The 24,129-nt window shown below is 42.0% G+C and overlaps 1 protein-coding gene across 1 annotated transcript in view; it reads right to left on the bottom strand.

The window, feature by feature from the left end:
- cstf3 (cleavage stimulation factor, 3' pre-RNA, subunit 3) overlaps positions 1 to 23,929 on the bottom strand; it is a 113,012-nt gene extending 89,083 nt beyond the window's left edge. Inside the window, exon 1 of the mRNA XM_080189962.1 lies at positions 23,655 to 23,929. Coding sequence (XP_080046088.1) covers positions 23,655 to 23,681 — 27 coding nt within the window. The 5' untranslated portion in view covers positions 23,682 to 23,929. The remainder of the gene's footprint in view (positions 1 to 23,654) is intronic.
- Positions 23,930 to 24,129: the final 200 nt, after the last annotated feature.

The raw sequence follows: 24,129 nt of genomic DNA, 5'->3' as shown, positions 1-24,129 counted from the left end.
AATTTTTAAAATGCCTAAGATGTAAAAGTGATCCCTGAACACTCGTTCATTCAATCTGGCACCGCATAAGTGTGAAAGCCCACACAGTGTCATACTGCAAAGTCTCACATCACTGAATTTTAGCTGGGTTAAACCTTTATGCTAGATTTAATGCTGTAATGATATTAATGTGACAGTGCAATCATACCTTTACATATCAGATTCAAACTAGTTGGTTACTGTGGGAACAATTACATTTTGGTAATTAATTTACATTTATTATACTGGAATCAACCTGGCTTCGCTATACAAATCAAATCTCATACAGGTTTGTATGCAAACCAAAGGAATCCAATAAAGCACAAATTGTTGAAAAGAATAGCACTGCTCCGAAAACAATTTATTTGCTGGTTTTTCCTCCATCATTTTGTTAAAATGTCTTCAGGATGGGGTTGAGTACTATAGCTGTCGGTAGTCCCAATTACAGCCAAATTATCATTCTTGAGGCAAATCAGAGTAGATAAATCCCCAGGACCGGACAGGGTATTCCCTCAGACCTTGAAAGAGGCTAGTGTTGAAATTGCAGGGGCCCTGGCAGATATATTTAAAATGTTGGTATCCACGGGTGAGGTGCCAGATGATTGTAGGATAGCTCATGTTGTTCCATTGTTTAAAAAAGGCTCAAAAAGTAACCCAGGAAATTACAGGGCGGTAAGCTTGACGTCAGTAGTAGGTAAATTATTGGAAGGAGTACTAAGAGATTGGATCTATAAATACTTAGATAGACAGGGACTTATTAAGGAAAGTCAACACGGCTTTGTGCATGGCAAATCATGTTTAACCAATCTATTAGTTTTTTGAGGTGGTTACCAGGAAAGTGGATGAAGGGAAGGCAGTGGATGTTATCTACATGGACTTCAGTAAGGCCTTTGACAAGGTCCCGCATGGGAGGTTAGTTAGGAAGGTTCAGTTCAAGATAAAGGGGAGGCGGTTTAGAACGGAGTTGAGGAGGAACTTCTTCACTCAAAGGGTGGTGAATCTCTGGAATTCTCTGCCCGTTGAAGTGGTGGAGGCTGCCTCGCTAAATATTTTTAAGAAGCGGGTTGATGGGTTCTTGATAAGAGAGGGGATTAAGGGTTATGGGGAGAGGGCGGGAAAGTGGAACTGAGCCACAACAGATCAGCCATGATCTTATTGAATGGCGGGGCAGGCTCGAAGGGCTAGATGGCCTACTCCTGCTCCTATTTCTTATGTTCTTATGTATACATGGAGAGGAAGTAAACTGGATTAGACACTGGCTCAATGGAAGAAGCCAGAGAGTGGTAGTGAAGGATTGCTTCTGAGTGGAGGCCTGAGACTAGTGGTGTGCCACAGGGATCAGTGCTGAATCCATTGTTGTTTGTCATCTATACCAGTGATCTAGATGATAATGTGGTAAATTGGATCAGCAAATTTGCTGATGATACAAAGATTGGAGGTGCAGTGAACAGTGAGGAAGGTTTTCAAAGCTTGCAGAGGGATTTGGACCAGCTAGAAAAATTGGTTGAAAAATAGCAGATGAAGTTTAATGCAGACAAGTGAGAGGTATTGCACTTTGGAAGGACAAACCAAGGTAGAACATACATGGTAAATGGTAGGACACTGAAGAGTGTAGTAGTAGAAGAGGGATTTGGGAATACAGATACATAATTCCATAAAAATGGCATCACAATTAGATAGGGTCATAAAGAGTGCTTTTGGAACACTGCCCTTTATAAAGCAAAGTATTGAGTACGAGAGTTGACATGTTATGGTGAGGTCGTATAAGACATTGGTGAGGCTGAATTTAGAGTATTGTGTACAGTTTTGATCACCTAATTACAGGAAGGATATTAATAAGGTTGAAAGAGTACAGAGAAGGTTTACAAGGATGTTGCCGGGACTTGAGAAACTGAGTTACAGAGAAAGGTTGAAGAGGTTAGGACTTTATTCCTTGGAGTGTAGAAGAATGAGGGAAGATTTGATAGAGGTGTATAAAATTATGATGGGTATAGATAGAATGAGTGCAAGCAGGCTTTTTCCACTGAGGCCAGAGGAGAGAAAATTAGAAGACATGGGTTAAGAGTGAAGAGGGAGAAGTTTAAAGGAAATGTTGCGCGGGGGGCTTCTTCACAAAGAGTGGTGGGAGTGTGGAATGAACCGACAGATGAAGTGGTGAATGTGGGCTCACTTTTAACGTTTAAGAAAAACTTGGACACGTATATAGATGACAGGAGTGTGGAGGGATATGGTCCAGGTGCAAGTCAGTGGGACTAGGCAGAAAAATGGTTCGGCACAGCCAAGGGCCAAAGGACCCGTTTCTGTGTAGTGTTCTATGGTTCAGGTTGGAGCACACACATCCGTACTTAACTAACTGCCAGAGGGCATCACAACCACCAACTTGCAAAAATTTGTAACATTGCTCAGAGGCTCCTCTATCTATTGTGTATAGGTACTGCACCACAATTTGCTGTAGAATTGGAGCCCTTGAATGGGTGTAACCTATCTAATTGAGTCCCATTCAAAATGCATTATTTATTTGCAATTTCACCGTTTGCAAAATTTTGCAGGAACATAACCCCTCACAAGTGTGACTTTACTATACACCTCAAATTTAACATTCACACCCTATTTCTGATTCTCATCCCCTCATAACGTTTTACCTCCCCTTCATTTCAGCAGAATGCATTCCCCTGCATTTCAGCAGAAACTATTCAACTTTAAATCATCTTGGATACATTGCTCAGAGGCAACTTATTCTGAGATGGAGACAGTACCATCACCAGCAAAAATGGGAGATGCATACAACAGTGAATCAGAGAAATTGGAAGTTCTTAGGGCTAGAGGATAGAAATGGGGAGGTGAAATGTCAGGAAGGGATGAGAATCAGAATCAGTATGTGAATATTAAATTTGAGGTGTACAGTAAAGTCTTGCAAACAGCGAAATCGCAAACAGAAATAATGCTTTTGAACGGGGCTCACTTGGATAGTTCCAACCATTCAAGGACAGCAATTCTACCGCAAACTGTGGTGCAGTATCTATACATAACAGATAGAGGAGCCTCTGTGCAACGTATCAAAGATGATTTAAAGTTGAATAGAGCTATTCGTTATTCCAGTAGTGGACACTTCAGGTGAACCTCTTCATTTGGGCTTCACTTCAGCTGAAATTATTCCAGCCACTGCTCCTGCAAGACTGCTGTCTCCCCAGGGAAAAGAGGGACAGAAGAAACTACAGATAAGCCAACATTGCTCATATGATAGCGAAGCAGTGTACGAAGTGCAGATAAGTGAAAACACGAATCAGCAAGTTGTGAAGTGGGGCTTCACCGAACGTGCATTTATTACGAACATATGAAGGAGTAGGCCACTTAGCTCCTGAAGCCTGCTCCACCATTCAATAAGACCACGGCAAATCTAATTTTAGCCTCACTTTCACATTCCTGCCTATCCCCAATAAACTTGAGTCACCCCTTGCTCTCAAGTTTCAACCGAGTCATCTCTTGCTCTGAATTCCAGCAGATACAAGCTTAGCTTGTCTAGCCCATGAGACAACCCACCTATTGCAGGTATTAAAATCTAGAAAGCTTCTCTGAACTGCTTGCAGTGCATTTGCATTTTTCCTTAAATAAGGCAACCAGTACAGAATGCTTTGGATGTGGTCTCACCAATGCCCTGTAAAATTGAAGCATAACCTCCCTACTCTTGTATTCAATTCTCCTTTAACACAACATTCTATTAGTTTTGCACTTGCTGCATCAGCAGGAAACCTTTTGCAACTGATGCACTAGAACGTCCAGATCCCTCTACACCTTAAAGCTCTTCTGCAAACTCTCACCATTTAGATAACATGCTTTTTTATTCATCTTGCCAAAATGCACCTCACATTTTCCCACATTATACTGTTTGTCAGATCTTTGCCATTCAGCTATCTATATCCTCTCTACGTCCTCTTTAGAACCTACTTTCCTACCTATCTTTGTATCATCAGCAAATTTAGCAACTATATCATCGGTATGGTACCATAAATTATAAAAGACAAGGCCCCAACATTGACCCCAGGGAACACCACTCATCACATCATGCCAACCAGAAAATGATCCATTGATGCCTGTTTCCTGCTAGCTAGCCCATCTTCTATCATGTCACTAGGTTTCCTCATACATCAGCTTTCATTTTCCACAATAACCTTTGATGAAGTACCTTATCAAATGCCTTCTGAAAATCTAAGTACAGTACATTCATCGGTTTCCCTCTATCCACACCACCTGTTACTTCTTTAAAGAGCATAAATAAATTGGTTAAACATGATTTCCCTTTCACAAAACCATGTTCTCTGCCTGATTAACTTGAAATTATCAAAGTGCCCTGTTATAAAATCTTTAATAATAGTTTAACATTTTCTGAATGACAGATAAGCTACCTGACCTATAGTTTCCTACTTTATATCCACTTCCATTTCTGAATAATGGGAGTTACATGAGCTATTTACCAATCTAATGGAACCTTCCTTGAAACCTAGTAAATTTTACAAAATTAAAATGAATGCATTAACTACCTCACTAGCCACCTTTAAGGCCCTAAAATAAAATCCACCAGGAGCCTGGGACTTGTCAACCTTCAATTCCACAATGTGCTAAATGCCATCTTCTTGGTGACTATAATTTTCCAGAGTTCCTCCCTCTCTTCCAATTCTGATTGTTATTTCTGAAATGTTACTTGAATCCTCTGTAGCAAAGTCCAATGCAAAGTAATTCTTCAATTCATCTGCTATCTCATTTTCAACACCCTAAACTCATTTTCTACAGGACCAATGCTCACTTTGTCAACTTGTCTTTTTTTTAATATAAATATCTATAGAAACTCATTTATATTTCTAGCTAATTTCTTTTGTATTTTCCCCCCCACATTAATCTTTGAGTCATTCTTCTGTTTTATATATTCTGTCCAATCTTCTGACCCACCAACAATTTTTGTGCAATTATATGCTTTTTCTTCTACTTTTAATTTTAGTTATCCACGGGTGGAATTTTTTTGTCATTGTAGTACATCTGTGCATTCAGAAATATCCCCTTAATATCTGCCACTGCTTCTCTATTGACCTATCCCTTAACTCAAATTGCCATTTCTTTGCTAGCTCCATTTTCATGCTCTCTTAATTGCCCTTAAGTTTAAAATATTAGTCTGAGACCCCTCTTCCTCAAGCAGAATGCAAAATCATTATGGTCATCACTAAATAGGTGTGTCTTCACCTGGTGATCATCAGTTAATCCTATCTCACTACACAATACTAAATCCAGTATTTGTTGCTCCTTGGCTGGCCCCAGAAATATAAGAAATTATTCCGAAAACATTCTATGAATTGGTCAACTATGCCACTTTTGCCCATCTGATTATGCCAGTCTATATGTAGACTAAAATCCCCCATGATATTCCTTTCTGACAAACTCCCACTGTTGTTTCTTTGATACCCTCTCTACTTGTGATTACTGTTAGGGAGCCTATACACCATTTCCACAAACGACTTCTTGCCTTTATCATTCCTCATCTCTACTCAAACTACTTCTATATCCTTGTTTCCCGAACTCAGGTCATCCTTCTATACTGTGCTAATTTATAGATGTATCACATGTCATGTTATACAAGGAAGCTCTTATGGGTGAGAATGGCAAATCAGATTAGTGTAAGGCAATTTCCAATTGTTCACAAGGCTGTCTGTCCAGTGAGTATTGGAGCCATACAATCTATAAGAGCTCTATATTATATACTGTCAGCTGTTGCAGTGGTAGAGGAGTACATTTTGCTCTTGCACAGCAAGGTTAATTGAGGACAAATTGGGCATACCAAGATTAATTGCGGATAAATCAAATCCGATCCTGATCAGTACCTGTCAATTTGGCAACAGTGAATGCCTGATGAGGGATGATTAATGGCTGTAATGTGCCCTACATGCAACAAATTATTGCCTCTCCACCCCTCAGCTTTTGATTAAAAATTTGTCCAGTCTGCTAACGTCTCCTCCTTTAGTTCATTCCAAAAACAAAGGCAACTTACATTTTCATAGTGCCTTTCACAGGCTCAGCAAATCACAAAGCACTTTATCACAAATAAACGTGTCAAGTATAGCCACTGTTGCAATGCAGAAAATTGACAAACTGTCAAGGGTTGTCAATAGCTTGCACCCATTGCACGATTTCACAGTTGGACGTGATTATTTATGCCTGTGAAATGCCCGATGCCTTGGTGGTAACCAGCAACATAAAGCAAACCCCAACTCTTCGATCACTTATTTTCTGCAATTATTTGGGATGCCAAAGACAAGCATCAAAGTCAGGTTCTGTTCAGGAAAGCTCTTTCATCTCTCTTGGCTACACACCAAAGTCAGAAGCCATAATCAGAGTGCTTCTCTATGCAGATGACTGTGCCCTTGTGGCCAAAACATCCAGACTATGGCAAACAAATTTTGAGTGCTGCCAAAATGAATGACTATAAGATTGTGGTTATGCTTCAGCCAGCACCAGGCATACTCATGGAAAAACCAGACATTAACTATTCATGGCACCAGTCCAATCTCCATGCTGGTGAAAATTTCTTATATATTGGTAGTCTGCTCTATCAAGATATCCATTTACCCACCCAGAAAGCAAGTTCTGCCTACAGCCAGCTCCATGTGTCTAGAAGCAGCATGGCATTAAGCTGAAAACTAAAATCAGACCCCATCGGGTCACTGTCCTCACCATCCTGCTGCATGGCATAGAATCCACAGACACTATATCAAAGCTCCGAAACATTTCCCCCAAAGCATACTAAGTCCATAATGAGATTGTGATGACAAACAAGCTCTTCCATCATTAAGGACATAGAGATCACCCTCCAGAAAATTCAACTTATGGACAGGCCATGCCTGATTATAAGCAATCTTCAATGGGGAACCATATCAGAGCAAAGGACATCAAGACGGTCAGCTGAAACAATATCAGGGTACACTAAGAGTGAGCCATATAAACGCCTGGATTGCAGGTCACCTCTTTAGGAAATACAGTGCAGCCAACTGTACTGTAGGCACGCAGTGGAATTTTGTGTTTTAAATATGATTGATTGATGTCAGTGGTTCCCACGCCTTTATGGTCATGTACCCTATTCAGATTTACCAACATCTTGCAAACCCACTCAGAAGTTTTTGTTACCTACACCTCTAATAACTTGAAAAAAATTATAATTGCACATCACAAGTAAATATGTCCTTAATGTGTCAAATGAGCGTGTTCGTTGGAGCACAAGCACTTGGAGAGCTTCTTCACAACACCACAAACCCCCCCCCACTCAGCAGTCCCTCTGCCTAAACTCCCACTACCCACTCACTCATGCAGCAGCTCCTCTTTCCAACCTCCTTCCCTACTCACTCCATTCTACCTTTGAGACATTACTTGACCATGGTGATGGCCTCAACCAAGAACGAAACAAAATGTAAATGGGGCAACAGCAGGCCAGGAGTGGCAGCATATGAACCTGAACACCGGAGATATGCATTTGGGAACCCCTGGACGACAGAAAGAGGGGAGGCAGAGATCAGAAAAAAATTGTCAACTTTGAAAATCTGCCATTAGAGGCAACTGACATACTCCCAAAGGTATACACACCCCACTTTGGGAATCATGGATTTTTACAACAAACTCGCAAACCCCAGTGAGAGTACAGGAAGACCCGCGGTCACACTGCTGAGCACAAATGATGACAATATGAACTGCCAGTCTGAGAACATCCATCCATCTTACTAAGTCACCTCAGCGAAACACAGCAGATATTGGCCTTGACACTGGGGACAATATGCCCAATTTCCCTCAAAGTAGTGTTGCAGAGTGTTTGGATGCCGAACTGAGAACAGTCTCGATTTAACACCTCATCCAAAAGAGCTCCTCCACGTGCAAAATTCACCTTTGGACATTTTCCTACATTCAAAACATTATATCAATGCAAGCTGTTATACAACTGCTTAAAATCACCAGGTTAAAATATTTCTGTACCAGCATTTGGAAACAAACATTAATCACAATTATTGAAACTTGTAAGAACTACATTTGTCGTTCATACAACTTCCAATATGACAAACATGTTCAAGAATTTGAAATAGTTGGCCCTATCTGCAAACAAAATGCTTCTACAGTACTTGGCCATTATAATCAAAAAATTAACAGGCCACAAGTGAGTTACGATAACATACTACAGAAATACATAATAGGATTAAAAATTTAATGCAGCTATAAAGCAGTTTACAAAAGGTCCTTAATGAATGAAGAAAATATCCACATCTTAAGCAATACTGTCCACATTACATTTAGGACCAAAAATTCATATATATTGGAAATGAGTAAGATATATTTGGCTAGACCTCTGCTGGTGGTAGTAGCAAGAAAAACTGTTCCACAGAAAATTAAAACTCTAATGTACAACAATAGAACATGGACATCAATTTGGTAAACAAACTCTGTAAATGCTACTTAAGATATTTGAACTGCCACCCAAAATTCACTCCAACCACTTGTTATATAAAAACTCATACATTCTGACAAACATTTAGAGTTTCCTCTCTAGCAATATTCTGGGAACCCAACAATAAAATGAAAGCAATATGATCTAAGCATTTTTTGATCTTTTCTCTTGAGAAACTTCTTTAACAAGGCTTTCAGAACTCTGAGCTTTGCTTCCTCAAGGGTACTTTTAACAGGTTTATTTTGGGTTCATGTTCAGTTCCACCACTAATCGCTAAATAACAATCAGGAAAGTAGTTTGGTTTGCAACTTCGTGAGAAAATCAGAGTACAAGCACCCATCGGGAGTAAAGGTATTGGAGAATCTATCACACTATACGTTAAATAAGAATTTTCCTGGAATGCACAATTACTCCTGCCAATGGTGATACTACGGCATCTGCACTGAAAGGAAAGTCTAATTACATAGGTAGTTTCCACAAAAATGGCCATGGGAATTTATAACAGGGAAAGGGGACAGGAGCGACAGGCCATTAATATTTAACATGTTAGAGATAGAGATATTTTAACTTTTAAAAACGCAAAGGATGAAGGAGGGAATGCCATATACCGAGATCTAGCTGGCTGCATACAGGCCACTAATAATGGATCAAAAGAATGAGGGATGCACAAGACCAAAGTCAAAGAAATGTACTGTGTTGAGTTTAACCTGAATTGGTGGCCAGAGGGGGATGGAAGTCATTTTGTCCCTGCAACGAGCTCATACCAACAATTCCACCCAGGCCCGATCTCTGTAATTCCATGTATTTACCTTGCTAATCCCCCTGACATTAAAGGCCAATCAACCTAACCCACATCTTTTGACTGTGGGAAGTATATGCAGCTTGTTGCAGGGTCAATATACAATGGCTTTGATCTTCCTGGTGTATGGCTAAATGAGGTCATGACTGGAAATTAGACTAGAAGTCTGAAAACAGAATGGTAGAAGGATCAGAAGTAGAGCCGAGTGCTACCGATGAGTAGCAGCTAGCGGAAGAGATCAAGGATCAATCCTCAACAGCTACTAGGATAGATGAAGTTATTAATGATCATATAGCAGAAATGGGTGGCATGGTGGTTACCACTGCTGCCTCACAGCACCAGGGATCTCAGTTCAATTCCAACCTCAGGATCTGCATGTTCTTCCCCTCTCTGTCTGCTTTTCGTCTTGATGCTCCAATTTCTTTCCACAGTCAAAAGGTGTGGGTTAGGTTGATTGGCCTTTAACGTCAGGGGGATTAGCAAGGTAAATACATGGAATTACAGAGATCAGGACTGGGTGGAATTGTTGTTGGTACAGGCTCAATGTGCCGAATGGCCTCCTTTTGCATTGTAGGGTTCCTATGTTGTTTACGAAACTGGAACAGAACAGGGTAGTATGAATGCAGTTTTTGCTAGCATCCATTGAGTTTGAGAAGGGAAAGCATTCCATGGTCATTTGTCAAAAATGTTCACAACTTAGCTCAGGGCCATTTTACTGCCAAGAGGTGGGTGAAGACTCAGTTAGAAAAATTCAGAGGAAGCTGGATGTAGATCTGGTAGGTGGTCATACAGAGAGGCACTTTGGAGAAGAAAGGGAGATGGGTAACAGATCATTAAAATGAAGGGTCAGGTAACCACAAACAGGACAGTGTCAGAGAGGGAAGTTACAATGGGGCCACGGAATGAAATAGAAGACCAGCAAATTCTTGGGATTGGAGCCAGGGGTACTCGTGGAAGAGCTGGATTTACAGAGTGCGGGTGGTGGTGAACACTGCAGGAAGACTGTACCATAGATTCCAGAAAAGCAGGCTGGGGAATCAAGACTAACCAATGACTTTGGGCATGTCAACAAACATTGGTGAAGAAGGCAGAGTTTGAAAATGGCAGTTGTGTTATCTTAGTACGCCAGATGAGCAGAGCAGCAGGTAGTTTCGGTAGAGCAAATCAAAAACACTGTAGGTACTGTAAATCTGCAACAGGAAATGCTGGAACTCAGCAAGTCAGGCCACATATTTAAATAAAGGAAACATGTTAATATTGCTTGATTTGCTAACTTGATTAATGCCACTTGATTTGCTAACAGTTTCCAGCATTATGTATTGTATTCCCTCAAAGTTAGGTAATCCCTTCTTGCAAAGTCAAAGAGAAAGTCAGCTGCAAATGGAGTCCCACATCAAATACTGGCCATGTTGGACCTAACGTGTTTTCCTGCTGCTCAGTTGATGGTGTAACTGTCTCCAGTCCATTTGGCCATTGTCCTGGAGTACGTGACACCATGATTCCGGGTCTGCAAAGCAATTTGTCGCATGTCACTGCTGCCACGTACGCACTGAGCCACCACAAAGGAGTCACCACAATCAGAGTTCTAGACTAATGGTCATAAGGGTACTGCAAGTGGTTGGGGGAGCAAACTGAAACCACCTGTTATGAAATTGAGCTGTGCTGCCAGTGAATCATGCACAGCGTAGACAATGCAACCTACAAAAAGATTTGACTGACCAAAGAAATTTTAAAGTTTATTTATCAATATCACAAGGTTTACATTAACACTGCAATGAAGTTACTGTGAAAATCCCCTAGTCGCCACACTCCGGCATCTGTTTGCGTACATTGAGGATCTAGCATGGCAAATGCAACTAAGCAGCACATCTTTTGGACTGTGGGAGGAAACCCACACAGACACTGGGAGAACGCGCAGATTCTGCACAGACAGTGACCCATAGCATGAATCAAAGCTGGGTCCCAGCACTGTGACGCAACAGTGCTCACCACTGTGCCGCCCCGTTCCTGAAATTGGCAATAAGGTTGCAAACTAAGAGATGCAAAACTCTGTTGATAATGAAGAACCGAGCATAATTGGAAAATCAGTGGCCACCAAGTCAGATAGACTTCCCATCTATTACTTCCACTGGGAACATACAGGTAGGCAATTAAATCAACTTCATCAGCACTACTGATCATTCATCTGATGAAAACAGATTGCATACAGGCATGAAGCGCCTACAATAATGGAGATTTTGTCTTCCAACTTTCAGCTGGAGTAGGTCATCTCAAGTAAATACACAGATGAAGCTCATGACAAACCACCTAAGGTGGACCCTGTGCTCGATTTCTTAGCATGCAGATTGAACAGGGATATTGGTTTGAGAAGTCAAAACAGAATGAGCAAGTCCAAAACTGGCCACTATTCCCAAGAGCTTTGGTCAACAAACTTAACCTCCAACAGAAACCAAAGCTGGTCAACTGACTCATCATTGTTCAGAGTGTGCAGATGGTAATGAAAGAACCAGAGTTCAGCATCAATCCGTGCAAAATCATCAGCTCCAGGTAGCAAAACAACAACCCCCAATCTGCAGATAAGCAATGATTTATTTGCAGAATCAGAGTTTTTTTTATGCGCAAGAGAAAATAGAAGCAATGATCCAAGGCAGTAGAAATGGGGACCAAATGACCTGATAAGTCAAATTACAACTCATTTTCGAACCTTGTCAGATTTTTGGCCACGACAGAAATACAACTTCCAGTGCAACTGCAAAGTTTGAAGACACAGCTATGCAAGAACTTTCCTTTTTCCAACACAAAAATCAACTGGATACAAATTTTCTTTGCGAGCTTGATAATGACATCAAGACAGCAACACAGCCTTGTGAAACTGTCCTGCAATAAGACCATAAGACATAGGTGCAGAATTAGGCCACTCGGCCCATCAAATCTGCTCCGCTATTCAATCACGCGTGATATTTTTCTCACGTCCATTCACCTGCCTTTTCCTATAACCCGGTCCTCCTTATCAATCAAGAACAAACACTCAATGACCTGGCCTCCACAGCCTTCTGCAACAAAGAGTTCTACAGATTCACCAGTCTCTGGCTGAAGAAATTCCTTCTCACCTCTGTTTTAAAGAATCGTCCCTTTAGCCTGAGGTTGTGCTGTCCGGTTCTAGTTTTTCTTACTGGTGGAAACATTCTCTCCAGGCCTTGCAGTATCCTGCAAGTTTCAATAAGATCCCCCCTTCATCCTTCTAAACTCCAATGAATACAGAGTCAGAGTCCACAACTGTTCCTCATACAACAAGCTCTTCAACCAAGGGATCATCCTTGTGGGCCTCTTCTCGACTCTTTCCAAGGCCAGTACATCCTTCCTTAGATATGGGGCCCAATACTGCTAACAATACGCCAAATGGGATCTGACCATAGCCTTATACAGCCTCAGAAGTACAATCCTACTCTTGTATTCTAGCCCTCCCAACATTGCATTTGCCTTTCTAAATGCCGACTGAACCTGCAATTTAACCTGAAGAGAATTTTGAACAATGACTCCCAAGCCCCTTTGTTTCTAATTTCCTAAGCATTTTCCCTTTTAGAAAAGTCTATGCCTTCATTCCTCCTTCCAAAATGCGTAACCTCACACTTTTGCACATTGTATTCCATCTGCAGTTTCTTTGTCCACTCTCCTAACCTGTCTAAATCCTTCTGCAGCCCCCCTGCTTCCTCAATACTATCTGTCTCTCTACATATCTATCATTTGCAAACTTAGCAACAGTGCCTTCAGTTCCTTCCTCCAAATCATTAATGTGTAATGTGAACAGCTGTGGTCCCAGCACCGACCCCTGAGGCATACCACTAATCACTGGCTGCCAAGGACCGCTTTATCCCCACTCTGTCTTCTGCCAGTCAGCCAATCCTCTATCCATGCCAGATCTTATCCTTAACACCATGGGCTCTTAACTTATTTCACAGTCTTCTAGCTTGTCAAAGGCCTTTTGGAAATCTAAATAAATCACGTCCACTGGGGTTCTCTTATCTAATTTCCTTGTTACCTCCTTAAAGAACTCCAACAGATTTGTCAGACATGACCTCCCCTTGACAAAGCTGTGCTGACTCAGTCCTACTTTATTACGCACTTCCAAGTACTCTGCGATCTCATCTTTAATAATGGACTCTAAAATCTTGCTAATGACCAAAGTCAGGCTAACTGGCCTATAATTTCCCATCTACTGCCTCCTTCCCTTCTTAAACCATAGCATTACATTAGCTATTTTCCAGTCCTCTGGTATCCCACCTGTCTCCAGTGATTCCTGAAAGATCACCACCAATGCCTCCACAATTTCCACAGCTATCTCTTTTAGAACCCTGGGGTGAAGTTCATCTGGTCCAGGTGATTTATCCACCTTCAGACCTTTCAGTTTCCCCAGAGCCTTCTCCTTAGTGACGACCACTACACTCATCTGTGCCCTCTGACTCTCCTGGAGCTCTGGCATTCCACTAGTGTCTTCCGCCGTGAAAACTGATGCATAACAACTACTCAATTCTTCTGTCATTGCTTTGTTTTCTATTATTACTTCTCCAGCCTCATTTTCTAGTGGACCAATGAGAGGTTTTTGCCTCTCTCTTACCTTTTATGTATTGAAGAAAACCTCTTCCCATCTTCTTTTATATTACTAGCTAGCTTACATTCATTTCACCTTCTCCCCCCTTATTACGTTTTTGGTTGTCCTCCGCTCATTTTTAACAGTGACAGTGTTTTAAAACTGGATTTTTCTCAGATCTACCTGACTTTTGGTTTAAAGTAGCTTCGGAATACCCAGAATTGTCCAATAAGGTAGTAATATTTCTAATGCCTTTTCCTCCAAACTATCTTTGTGAAACTGGATTTCAGGGCTTGTCACATTAAAGATCAAATATTGGAATAAATTTAACACTGAAATAGATCTCTGATTGATTGTCATCCCTGGAATCTGACATCCAGCGTTTGACATCTTTGAAACAACATCAACCATCTCGTTAGGTTAAGTGTTATTTGTTTCCACTGGTAGGCATACTGCAGATAAGTGTGCTGTGACAAGTGCAATGCATTTGTGAACGTGCATCATAGACTATTAGAAATAGCTGCATTTTTACCACACACTTATATAAATATGACCCGTGTCAGTCATAGGCCATATTAGACAAAACGTCATTCTTCATCTAGAATCATAGAGGTTTACAGCAATGGAAACAGGCCCTACAGCCCAACTTGTCCATACCACCCTTTTTTCTTTAAAAACCCCCAAGCTAATCCCAATTGCCTGTATTTGGCCCCTATCCTTCGGCCCAACAGCCCATACTGCCCTTTTTTTAAAACCCCTAAGCTAATCCCAATTGCCCGTATTTGGCCCATATCCCTCTATATCCATCTTACCCATGTAACTATCTAAATGCTTTTTAAAAAGACAAAATTGCACCCACCTCTACTATCATCTCTGGCAGCTTGTTCCAGACACTCACCACTCTGAAAAAATTGTCCCTAAGGACACTTCTGTATCTCTCCCCTCTCACCTTAAATCTAAGCCCTCTAGTTTTAGACTCCCCTACTTTTGGGAAAAAAATACTAACGATCTAGCTGATCTGTCTCCCTCATTATTTTATAGACCTCTATAACATCACCCCTCAGCCTCTTATGCTCCAGAAAAAAAAAGTCCAGTCTAACCAGCCTCTCCTTATAACTCAATCCATCAAGTCCTGGTAGCATCCTAGTAAATCTTTTCTGCACTCTTTCTAGTTTAATATCCTTTCTAAAATAGGTGACCAAAATTGCCCACAGTATTCCAAGTGCAGCCTTACCAATGTCTCTTCAACTTCAAGACATTCCAACTCCTGCATTCAATGTTCTGACCAATGAAACCAAGCATGCCAAATGCTTTCTTCATCACTTTGTCCACCTGTGACTCTGTTAGAGTTGAATCTGCATTCCACTGGAACTTGCGTTTTCCCTTCGAGAAACTCCTATTGGTTATCCTTGTTTTCCTCCCGTCTTGGCCCTTGTTTGTTGAATATACACTACAAATAATTTCTAATTTTTGGCTCAGCAACTTCAACTATTACATACTGTATTGCCAGACTAAACTTATTTTAACCTTCAAAATAAAACCTTTAAAACATTACTTTTCCCAAAACATTTATTTTGATTTCATAAACTGAGTACAAAGTAACACTTCCCCGTACAAAACTGTATGTTACATGCTGGAAACAAACAGGACGAAACTGACCACAACAAGTTTCCTCACTAACAACTGCTGTCAAGTTCTCACTTTACAGATGAGCCGGCACATTTATTCAGTGTCTCCATAATGTAATTTCTTACAAATAAGTGGATATTTCTGCTCATTATCTGGAACCAAGAGTTTTGTTTATCATTCTGAAGTCATCTAAACTTTCCCAGAGTTCTGCTTCAGTGTGATTTGGGAGCACTTTGATTATTTTTCTGATTGTCAAAATACATATTAAATCTCGGATTTTATCCAAAATGCTCATCAGTAACGAGTAGACAGAAAACAATGTTTTTTTTTGCTAGAAACAGGAATGCTATCCATTCATTTTATTTAGCACCAATAATATATTGGAACAGAAGAAGGGATCTTGGATTGCAGCAGGATCTTGATCAATTGGGCCAGTGGACGACGAATGGCAGATGGAGTTTAATTTAGATAAATGCAAGGTGATGCATTTTGGTAGACTGAATCCAGGGCAGGACTAACTCAGTTAATGGCTGGGGAGCGTTACAGAACAAGAGATCTAGGGGTGCAGGTTCACAGCTGAACAGAATGATGAAGAAATCATTCGGCATGCTTGGTCTCAATGGTAAGAACATTGAGAACAGGAGTTGGGACGTCTTGCTGAAGTTGTACAAGACATTATTAAGGCCGCACTTAGAATACTGCGTACAATTCTGGTCATCCTATTATAAAAAGGATATTATTAAATAAGAAAGAGTGCAGAAAAGACCTACTAGGATGCTACTGGGACTTGACGATTTGAGTTACAAGAGGCTGAATAGACAGGGACTATTTTCTCTGGAGCGTAGGAGGCCGCCAAGGGGTGATCTTATAGAGATGCATAATATTATGAGGGGCGTAGATCAGCTAGATAGTCAATATCTTTTTCCGAAGGTAGGGGAGTTTAAAACTAGAGGCATAGGTTTAAAGTGAGAAGGGAGAGATACAAGATCCAGAGGGGTAATGTCTGGAATAAGCTGCCAGAGGAAGTAGTAGAGGTGGGGACAATTTTGTCTTTTAAAAAACATTTGGACAGTTACATAGGGTACATAAGATGGGTCTAGAGGGATATGGGCCAAATGCAGGCAATTGGGACTAGCTTAGGGGTTTAAAAAGGGCTGAAGTAAGTCTCTATGACCCAAAGAGAACCAAACTACATGCATGCTTGAAAATTGCAGCATTCCAAGATACTTCAAAAAGTCAGACCAAAGTCACCTATCTTATAAATATCAAAGGTGTTTAACATTTGACACAGATATAAATATGAATTGCAACTACAGAACTGAATGCATCCTGGCTAGCCACAGGCTTGTGATCTCTGAACTTACACTAATCAGAAAAGGAGCATGAAACCCCATAAGTCAGTATTTCCATCCATCTGCATCCATCTCCTATTCTGGCATATTGATTCAAAGAATGGCACAGACACCACTGGGCAGCTGACATGTCTTTCAAAAGTGGGTGTGTGGATTTGCACCAGTATTTGTGCGCCAATTAGCCAGCCTTTGAAAAATGTGGAAATCATTGTGTCCAGTAGACAGATATCATGGCATTGCTCAGTACCAGAGGATCCACCATTCCACATGAGAGGATAATATAAGTGGGCCATTATTTACTGGCTCCCAATACTGCAATTGGAGGGTACACTAAAGATCCATTGGGGAACCTCTCTCAGAAGTTTCCACACAAGGGTTTAACTTTCTGTGGACAATTGAGTTGCAAGCCATCCAACAAAGTAATTTAAGTTGCTAAATTCAGGTGGTTCTGCCACTTTTACCCTCATAGTTGGTCTGAAAGAGTTAGAAAGAAAAAAAACAATTCTAACCTCAGTAACTATTTTAAATACCCAGACTGTGTCTCACATGGGATTCTGCCCCATCCCCCCACCCCGTACACTTACCTTCTCCCTTTTATCTTACCTGCTTTACAGCAGTTAGTGCCTTAAAAAGAGGACAGCCCTTCCACACCCCGCTGCTGGAGCCAGAGACTTGCTTTGCAGTTGCAGTCTGATACAGCCTCAGTGAGCAAGGTCAGGTGAGACAGGTGCTTGGAATTCCAATGAAGTTAAATAGCTAGGAAGTGGCACTGTGCCAGTGATTGCCAATCTGAGGAAGTTACGGGCCAATGTTACACACAAGGGACATTACGAAGAGCTATATGTGATCCTGACATGCCTTTTTAAGTAAATGCTTAATTTTTGTAAACATTTAACAGTTTTTCCAATTTGATTTTTTTGTAGATTGGCAGCACCGGCAGTAAACATTTTCTCTTCCTTTCTTCTTGCAAAGTATGAGAGAAATGAACCATGATTCAGAAAATCCAATATTCACACCAGATAAGTTTTCCAATGTCACTACTACTGACATTATTAATAAACCAGGATTGGATGAGTTAAAATTTTATAAAACAATGCCCACTACTTGGAATGACATGAAGGGAAAAGGAAACATTAACTGTAATTGTTCAAAGATCAACACCATATTTGCTGAGTACAAACTGATTTGAAAAACCTATATCCTCACCATCACAAAGACCACCCATCTACTACATCTTTTAAACATACATTTCCACACCTACCTCAACCCATCAGCCACTGAAACTCTCATGTCTAACACTTCCAGACTCAATAAGAGTATTCAATGTATACCTGGCATCTAATTCCTCACCCTATCAACTTCAGCTCAACCAAAGCACCGGCCACCTTCATCCCATCAATTCCTGTCCACACATTGCACTTATTCTCATTGATATACACTGGCTTTCAGGTCTCAAAAGGCCATGTAAAATTTCATGTTTAAATTCCTCTAAGATGTTCCCAACACAATAAATCCAATGTCCCTTTGAGCACAACTCTTGTACATGCACTCACATCAATTATCCCATCAGAAGCCATCAAGCAGCCTGCCATCCTTCAAGACCCTTTAGCTCATACCTGACACGTTTTCAATTAAATAAAGCAATGTACTCGGGATGCTAGAAATCTGAAATAAAAACAGAAAACACTGGAAAACTCAGTAGATCTGGCAGCACGTGAAGTGAGAAAAAGTTAATAATTGATTCCAACGAAATGCAAGATTGGACTCAATGTTAACTCTATGTTGCTTTTGCTATTTTTCCAGCATTTTGTTTTTATTCCAGATTCTCAGTCACTCTTCCCAACAACTCATTTTCATTTGGCCTTTTTGTGCTCAACTCTTTTCCATGTTAGTGGCAATCTATGAATTCAAAGCAATGTAAATGTAATTCAAGATTTAGAGGCCTGAACCCGTCATTAGAATCAAATAAAGTTGCAACATGAAAGACAGCCCATTTGACCACCATCCCTATGCTGGTCAGCAAGTAGCCAATCTAATTCTACTTTCAGCCCAATCCCACTTTGCACCCCTTGATCCATAGCCTTCAAGTGCATATCCAAGTGTTTCTTAAACGCTGAGGGTTTTTGCCTCTACCACCCAATCAAGGCAGACAGTACCAGACTTCCCACCAAAAACTTCATCTTGAATGCCTTCCAAAACTCCTTATGTACCTTAACCTAAAATTTATCCTCCTTTGTTATGGACTCTTCAACTAAAGGTAATAGTGAATTCCTATTCACTATTTAGATTGCTCAACTTTACACACTTCTATAATGTCTCCCCATAACCTAACTTCCTCTGTTCCAAAAAAACCATAGCCTATTCAAGCAAGGATATTAGACATAGAACACTACGGCACAAACAGGCCCTTCGGCCCACATTACACCGATCATATCCATATCTACCAGGCCTATCTATAACACTCAATCCCATTAAATCCCATGTACTCATCCAGAAGTCTCTTAAAAAGACCCCAGCAAGTTCACCTCTACCACCACCAACGGCAGCCGATTCCACTCACTCACCACCCTCTGAGTGAAAAACTTTCTCCTAACATCTCCTCTGTACCTGCTCCCCAGCACCTTAAACCTGTGTCCTCTCGTAGCGACCATTTCAGCCCTGGGAAATAGCCTCCGAGAATCCACCCTATCCATACCTCTCAACATTTTATAAACCTCTATCAGGTCGCTTCTCAATCTTCGTCTCTCCAGGGAGAAGAGACCTAGCTCCCTCAACCTATCTTCATAAGGCATGCTTCCCAACCCAGGCAACATCCTTGTAAATCTCCTCTGCATCCTCTCAATAACTTCCACATCCTTCTTGTAGTGAGATGACCAGAACTGCGCAAAGTACTCCAAGTGAGATCTGGCAAGGGTCTTATAAAGTCGCAGCATTACTTCCCAACTCCTGAACTCAATCCTTCGATTAACGAAAGCTAGCACACCATACGCCTTCTTGACCACATCCTCCACCCGCGAGGCCGATTTAAGAGTCCTATGGACCCAGACCCCAAGGTCCGTCTGCTCCTCAACACTGCTAAGAGTCTTACCCTTGATACTGCACTCCTTCATCCCATTGGACCTGTCAAAATGGACCACTACACATTTATTCACGTTGAAGTCCATCTACCACTTCTCCACCCAGTCTTGCATCCTATCTATGTCTCGCTGAAACTTCTGACATCCCTCCAGACTATCCACAACACCACCAACCTTCGTGTCGTTGGTGAACTTACTAACCCATCCCTCCACTTCCTCATCCAGGTCATTTATGAAAATGACAAACAGCAAGGGTCCTAGAACATAGATTTCTATTTATTGACTGCAGCTCAGCCTTGAACACCATTATTCCTACGAAACTCCTATCCAAACTGTGGCCTGGGCTTTGGCTGGATCCTGAACTTCTTAACCCACAAACCACAATTAGTGAGAGTGGGCAACAACACCTCCACAATCATCCTCAATGCCAGTGCCCCATAAGGCTGTGTTCTCAGCCCTCTACTATACACCTCATGCACTTCTGTGGCCAAATTCCCCTCCAACTCGATTTTCATGTTTGTTGACAATACTACCGTGGTGGGTCGGATCTCAAACAATGACAAAGCAGAGTACAGGAATCAGACAGAACTTGGTGAACTAGTACGGCAACAATAATCTCTCCCTCAATGTCAACAAAATGAAGGAGATTGTCGTCAACCTCAGGAAGATTAGGGGAGAACATGCCCCTGTCTACATCAATGGGGATGAAGTGGGAAGGGTTGATAGCTTCAAGTTTTTAGGTATCCAGATCACCAACAACCTATCATGGTCACCCCATGCCATTTTAGTTAAGAAAGGCCACCTCTACATTCTCAGAAGGAAATTTGGCATGTCAGCTGTGACTCTCACCAACTTCTACAGATGCAACATTGAAAGCATTCTTTCTGGTTGTATCACAGCTTGGAATGGCTCCTGCTCTGCCAAAGATCACAAGCACCTACAAAGGTCGTGAATGTAGCCCAATCCATCACGCAAACCAGCCTCCAATTCATTGGCTGTCTACACTTCCCACTGCCTCAGCAAAGCAGCCAGCATAATCAAGGACCCCACGCATCTGAACATTCTCTCTTCCACCTTCTTCTGTCGGAAAAAAGATACAAACGTCTGAAGTCACGTACCAACTGACTCAAGAACAGCTTCTTTCCTGCTATCATTAGACTTTTGAATGGACCTACCTTGCATTAAGTTGATCTTTCTCTACACCCTGGCTATGATTGTAACACTATATTCTGCACTCATTTCATCCTCTATGAATGGTATGCATTCTGCATAGTGCGCAAGAAAGTATTTTTCACTGTATGCTAATAGATGCGATAATAAATCAAAAATCAAACCGTTCCTTATTACTAAAATTCTGCAATCCAGGCAACATACGTGTAAATCTGTCCTGCATCCTCACCAGAGCAATTGCGTCCTTCCTATTGTGTGCTAGAACTATACTCAAGCTTTGGTCTAATCTTTTATACAGAGTCATAGATGTTTACAGCATGGAAACAGGCCCTTCAGCCCAAAATGTCCATGCCGCCCTAAACTAATCCCAATTGCCCGCATTTGGCCCATATCCCTCTATTCCGATCATACTCATGCAAATAAATAATCCCAGCATAAATATTTTACAACTCAGGTAATAAAGGTAAACATCCTCTATGTTTTCTTGATCACCTTATCTAGCTTTCCAGCACTTCAGGGATATATTGACGTACACTCCAAGTTTCCTCTGCTCTCTACACTTAGCAACATAAAACTTAGGCGCAATCGGCAGCCATTTTTGGCCCTTCAAGCCTTTCCGTAAGATCACGGCTCATCTGATTGTGATCTCAGCTCCACTTTCACGTCAGCATCCTAGGATATCGGAGCAGTAGCCTATTTATTGTGTCTTTTCGTGCCTTGTCAGCTTTCCCCCGAAGCATTACCTCACTTCTACTCTTCATCTGCTGGCGACTGGTTCCAGATCATAATTTACAGACATAAGCTGCACAACTTGTTGGGAGTACCTGTTGGCCTCTTTTAAGGTCAAACCAAGTAAACAAACTCAAGTTATATCAGGACAAAGTAAAAGGGACAAGGCCCCAAAGGAGGGGGAACAGCCTGATCAAAGTACAAAGGAAACTTGAAAACTTCAAATTAGAATGTGATTATTAGGGTCAATAATGCACTCCAGCCCTTGCGGTGCCCAACGGGCGCAGAAGGCATCAAATGCATCCATGGACACCGCGTGCTCCCTCTCCAGGGACAACTGGCCGCGAACGTAGCCATGGTACAGGGTCAGACTGTCAGGATGGATGGCCCCCTCGATCACCCGCTGCCTGGAATTGTAAATGGCGCGCTTCGCCAGGCCCAGGAGCAGGTTCATGACCATCCCAACTCGCCCCTCTCCGCACCAGGTGCCTGTAGATCAGGAGCGTGGGACTGAAGTACAAACAAAACATTAATAAAAATGCTGTTCAGGAAAACAAAAAGGGAATGCAACCTAAGACATGAAACATAGACATGGTCCACGGACTCCCCAAGGTCACAGAAGGGGCAAGCTTCGGAGCCCGTGAACCAGCGAATCCTAGTTGTGCAGAACTGCTGCGTGCATCACCCTCCACCCCAAGTCCCCGATGTAACTGGGGGAGATCCCTCCGTAAAGGGACCTCTGCAGGTAGCACAAGACACCATGATGCAATAAGTATATGCACCAGAAATGGTCACAAATAAATTATATTAATATACGCCACATTGTGTGGAATCCGTACATTCTCCTTGCATCTACATGGATTTCCTTCAGGTACTCCAGTTTCCTCCCACAGGCCGAAAGACCTGCTGGTTCAGTGCATTGGCCATGCTAAATTCTTCCTCAGTGTAGCAGGACACATGATAGATCAGGGAATTTTCACAATAACTTCATTGCAGTGTTAATGTAAGCCTACTTGTGACATTAATAAGTAAACTTTATTAACAGGTCCCAAGTGTAAATCACACAACTCTGCAACCTTTGTTTCTTGGATACCATTTGTTACATTGGCTGAAATTTGCACACAACAAAATACATGCATATAGGTGCCTGGGCTGGCAAGCCCAATCTGGTGATTTTAGTTTTAAGTTCGCCTTTATGAATAGCCCACGTGTTGCACAAACACACACGCCCCTCAGGGAGGTCACACTAAAAGGCGAGTTTCGAATATAAAAGTTGGTTCTTCGCCAAACTTATATCAAGCAAAAAGTGGCACTCTGAAGCAATCCTAAAGGGGCGGAGGGGGGAGAGAAAATGGGACAACGTAAAGATGTCCTACGGAAACAGATCACGAAGTGAGCCCTTACACAACACAGAAAAGGGGTTAATCTTGCAGGGGTTTGTTCTATCGTGACCACAAGGCTTTAAGAAATTCTCATAACTCCGCCGGGATATTAGTTTTTACCGTGTATTTTCGTGATTGGGAGAAAGGGGGCGGGGAGAGGGTGAGAAAGGTGACGTTTAATGGGGTCCACTTTCCCGGTTTGAAAAGAAAACACCCGATCAAACCGGCTCCGTCCGCCATCTTAACCTCACTCAACACTCCGAGCCGCAACCCAGCCGGGAAGGAATTACATAGGGGTAAGTACGACATCGGGAGTTAAAATGCAGTCGAAAAGCGACTAATTTTACTGCTCGATTCCTTCAGAGCCCCTCTCCTTCTCCTCCCCGCCCCCCCGTCCCCCAACGGTCACCCGCCGACAGCGCCAACTGAATCCGACCTACCTGCTCCGCGTTTCCTTCGCCGGACATTGTGACTTTTAAATAAAAATAGTGTCGGTATTAAAACAAAACCACACAGTTAATGAACGCGTTCAAGTGAATGCAGAGCTGGCCCTACCAAATTAGAAGCCCACTTTTCCCTGTGTCTCTTTCTCTCTCTCTCTCTCTCTTTTCCCCCCTCTGTGCTACTCCTACCCCCCTACCATCTCCTCCTTCTCCAGCGCCGCCTCAGCGCTGCACAAAATGGCGGCGGTGGCGGCCGGCGAGAACGCACCGGAAGCGGCCGTTTGGCGCGCGCTCATGCACATGCGCTCCTCCAGTCAGTGCCCGGATGTTATAGAATTACCACAGTGCTACAAGAGGCCATTCAGCCCATGGAACACAATCCCAACCGGAGTCTATCCCCGTAGCCTCACGTATTTACCCCGGTAATTCCCCCTAACCATGACTATTTTCTAGCAGGAACTCTAGATACATT

Source organism: Carcharhinus amblyrhynchos, chromosome 6 (genome assembly GCF_965287045.1).
Source record: "Carcharhinus amblyrhynchos chromosome 6, sCarAmb.v2.hapA, whole genome shotgun sequence".
NCBI lineage: Eukaryota > Metazoa > Chordata > Chondrichthyes > Carcharhiniformes > Carcharhinidae > Carcharhinus > Carcharhinus amblyrhynchos.
This window is presented reverse-complemented; position numbering and strand designations above follow the sequence as displayed.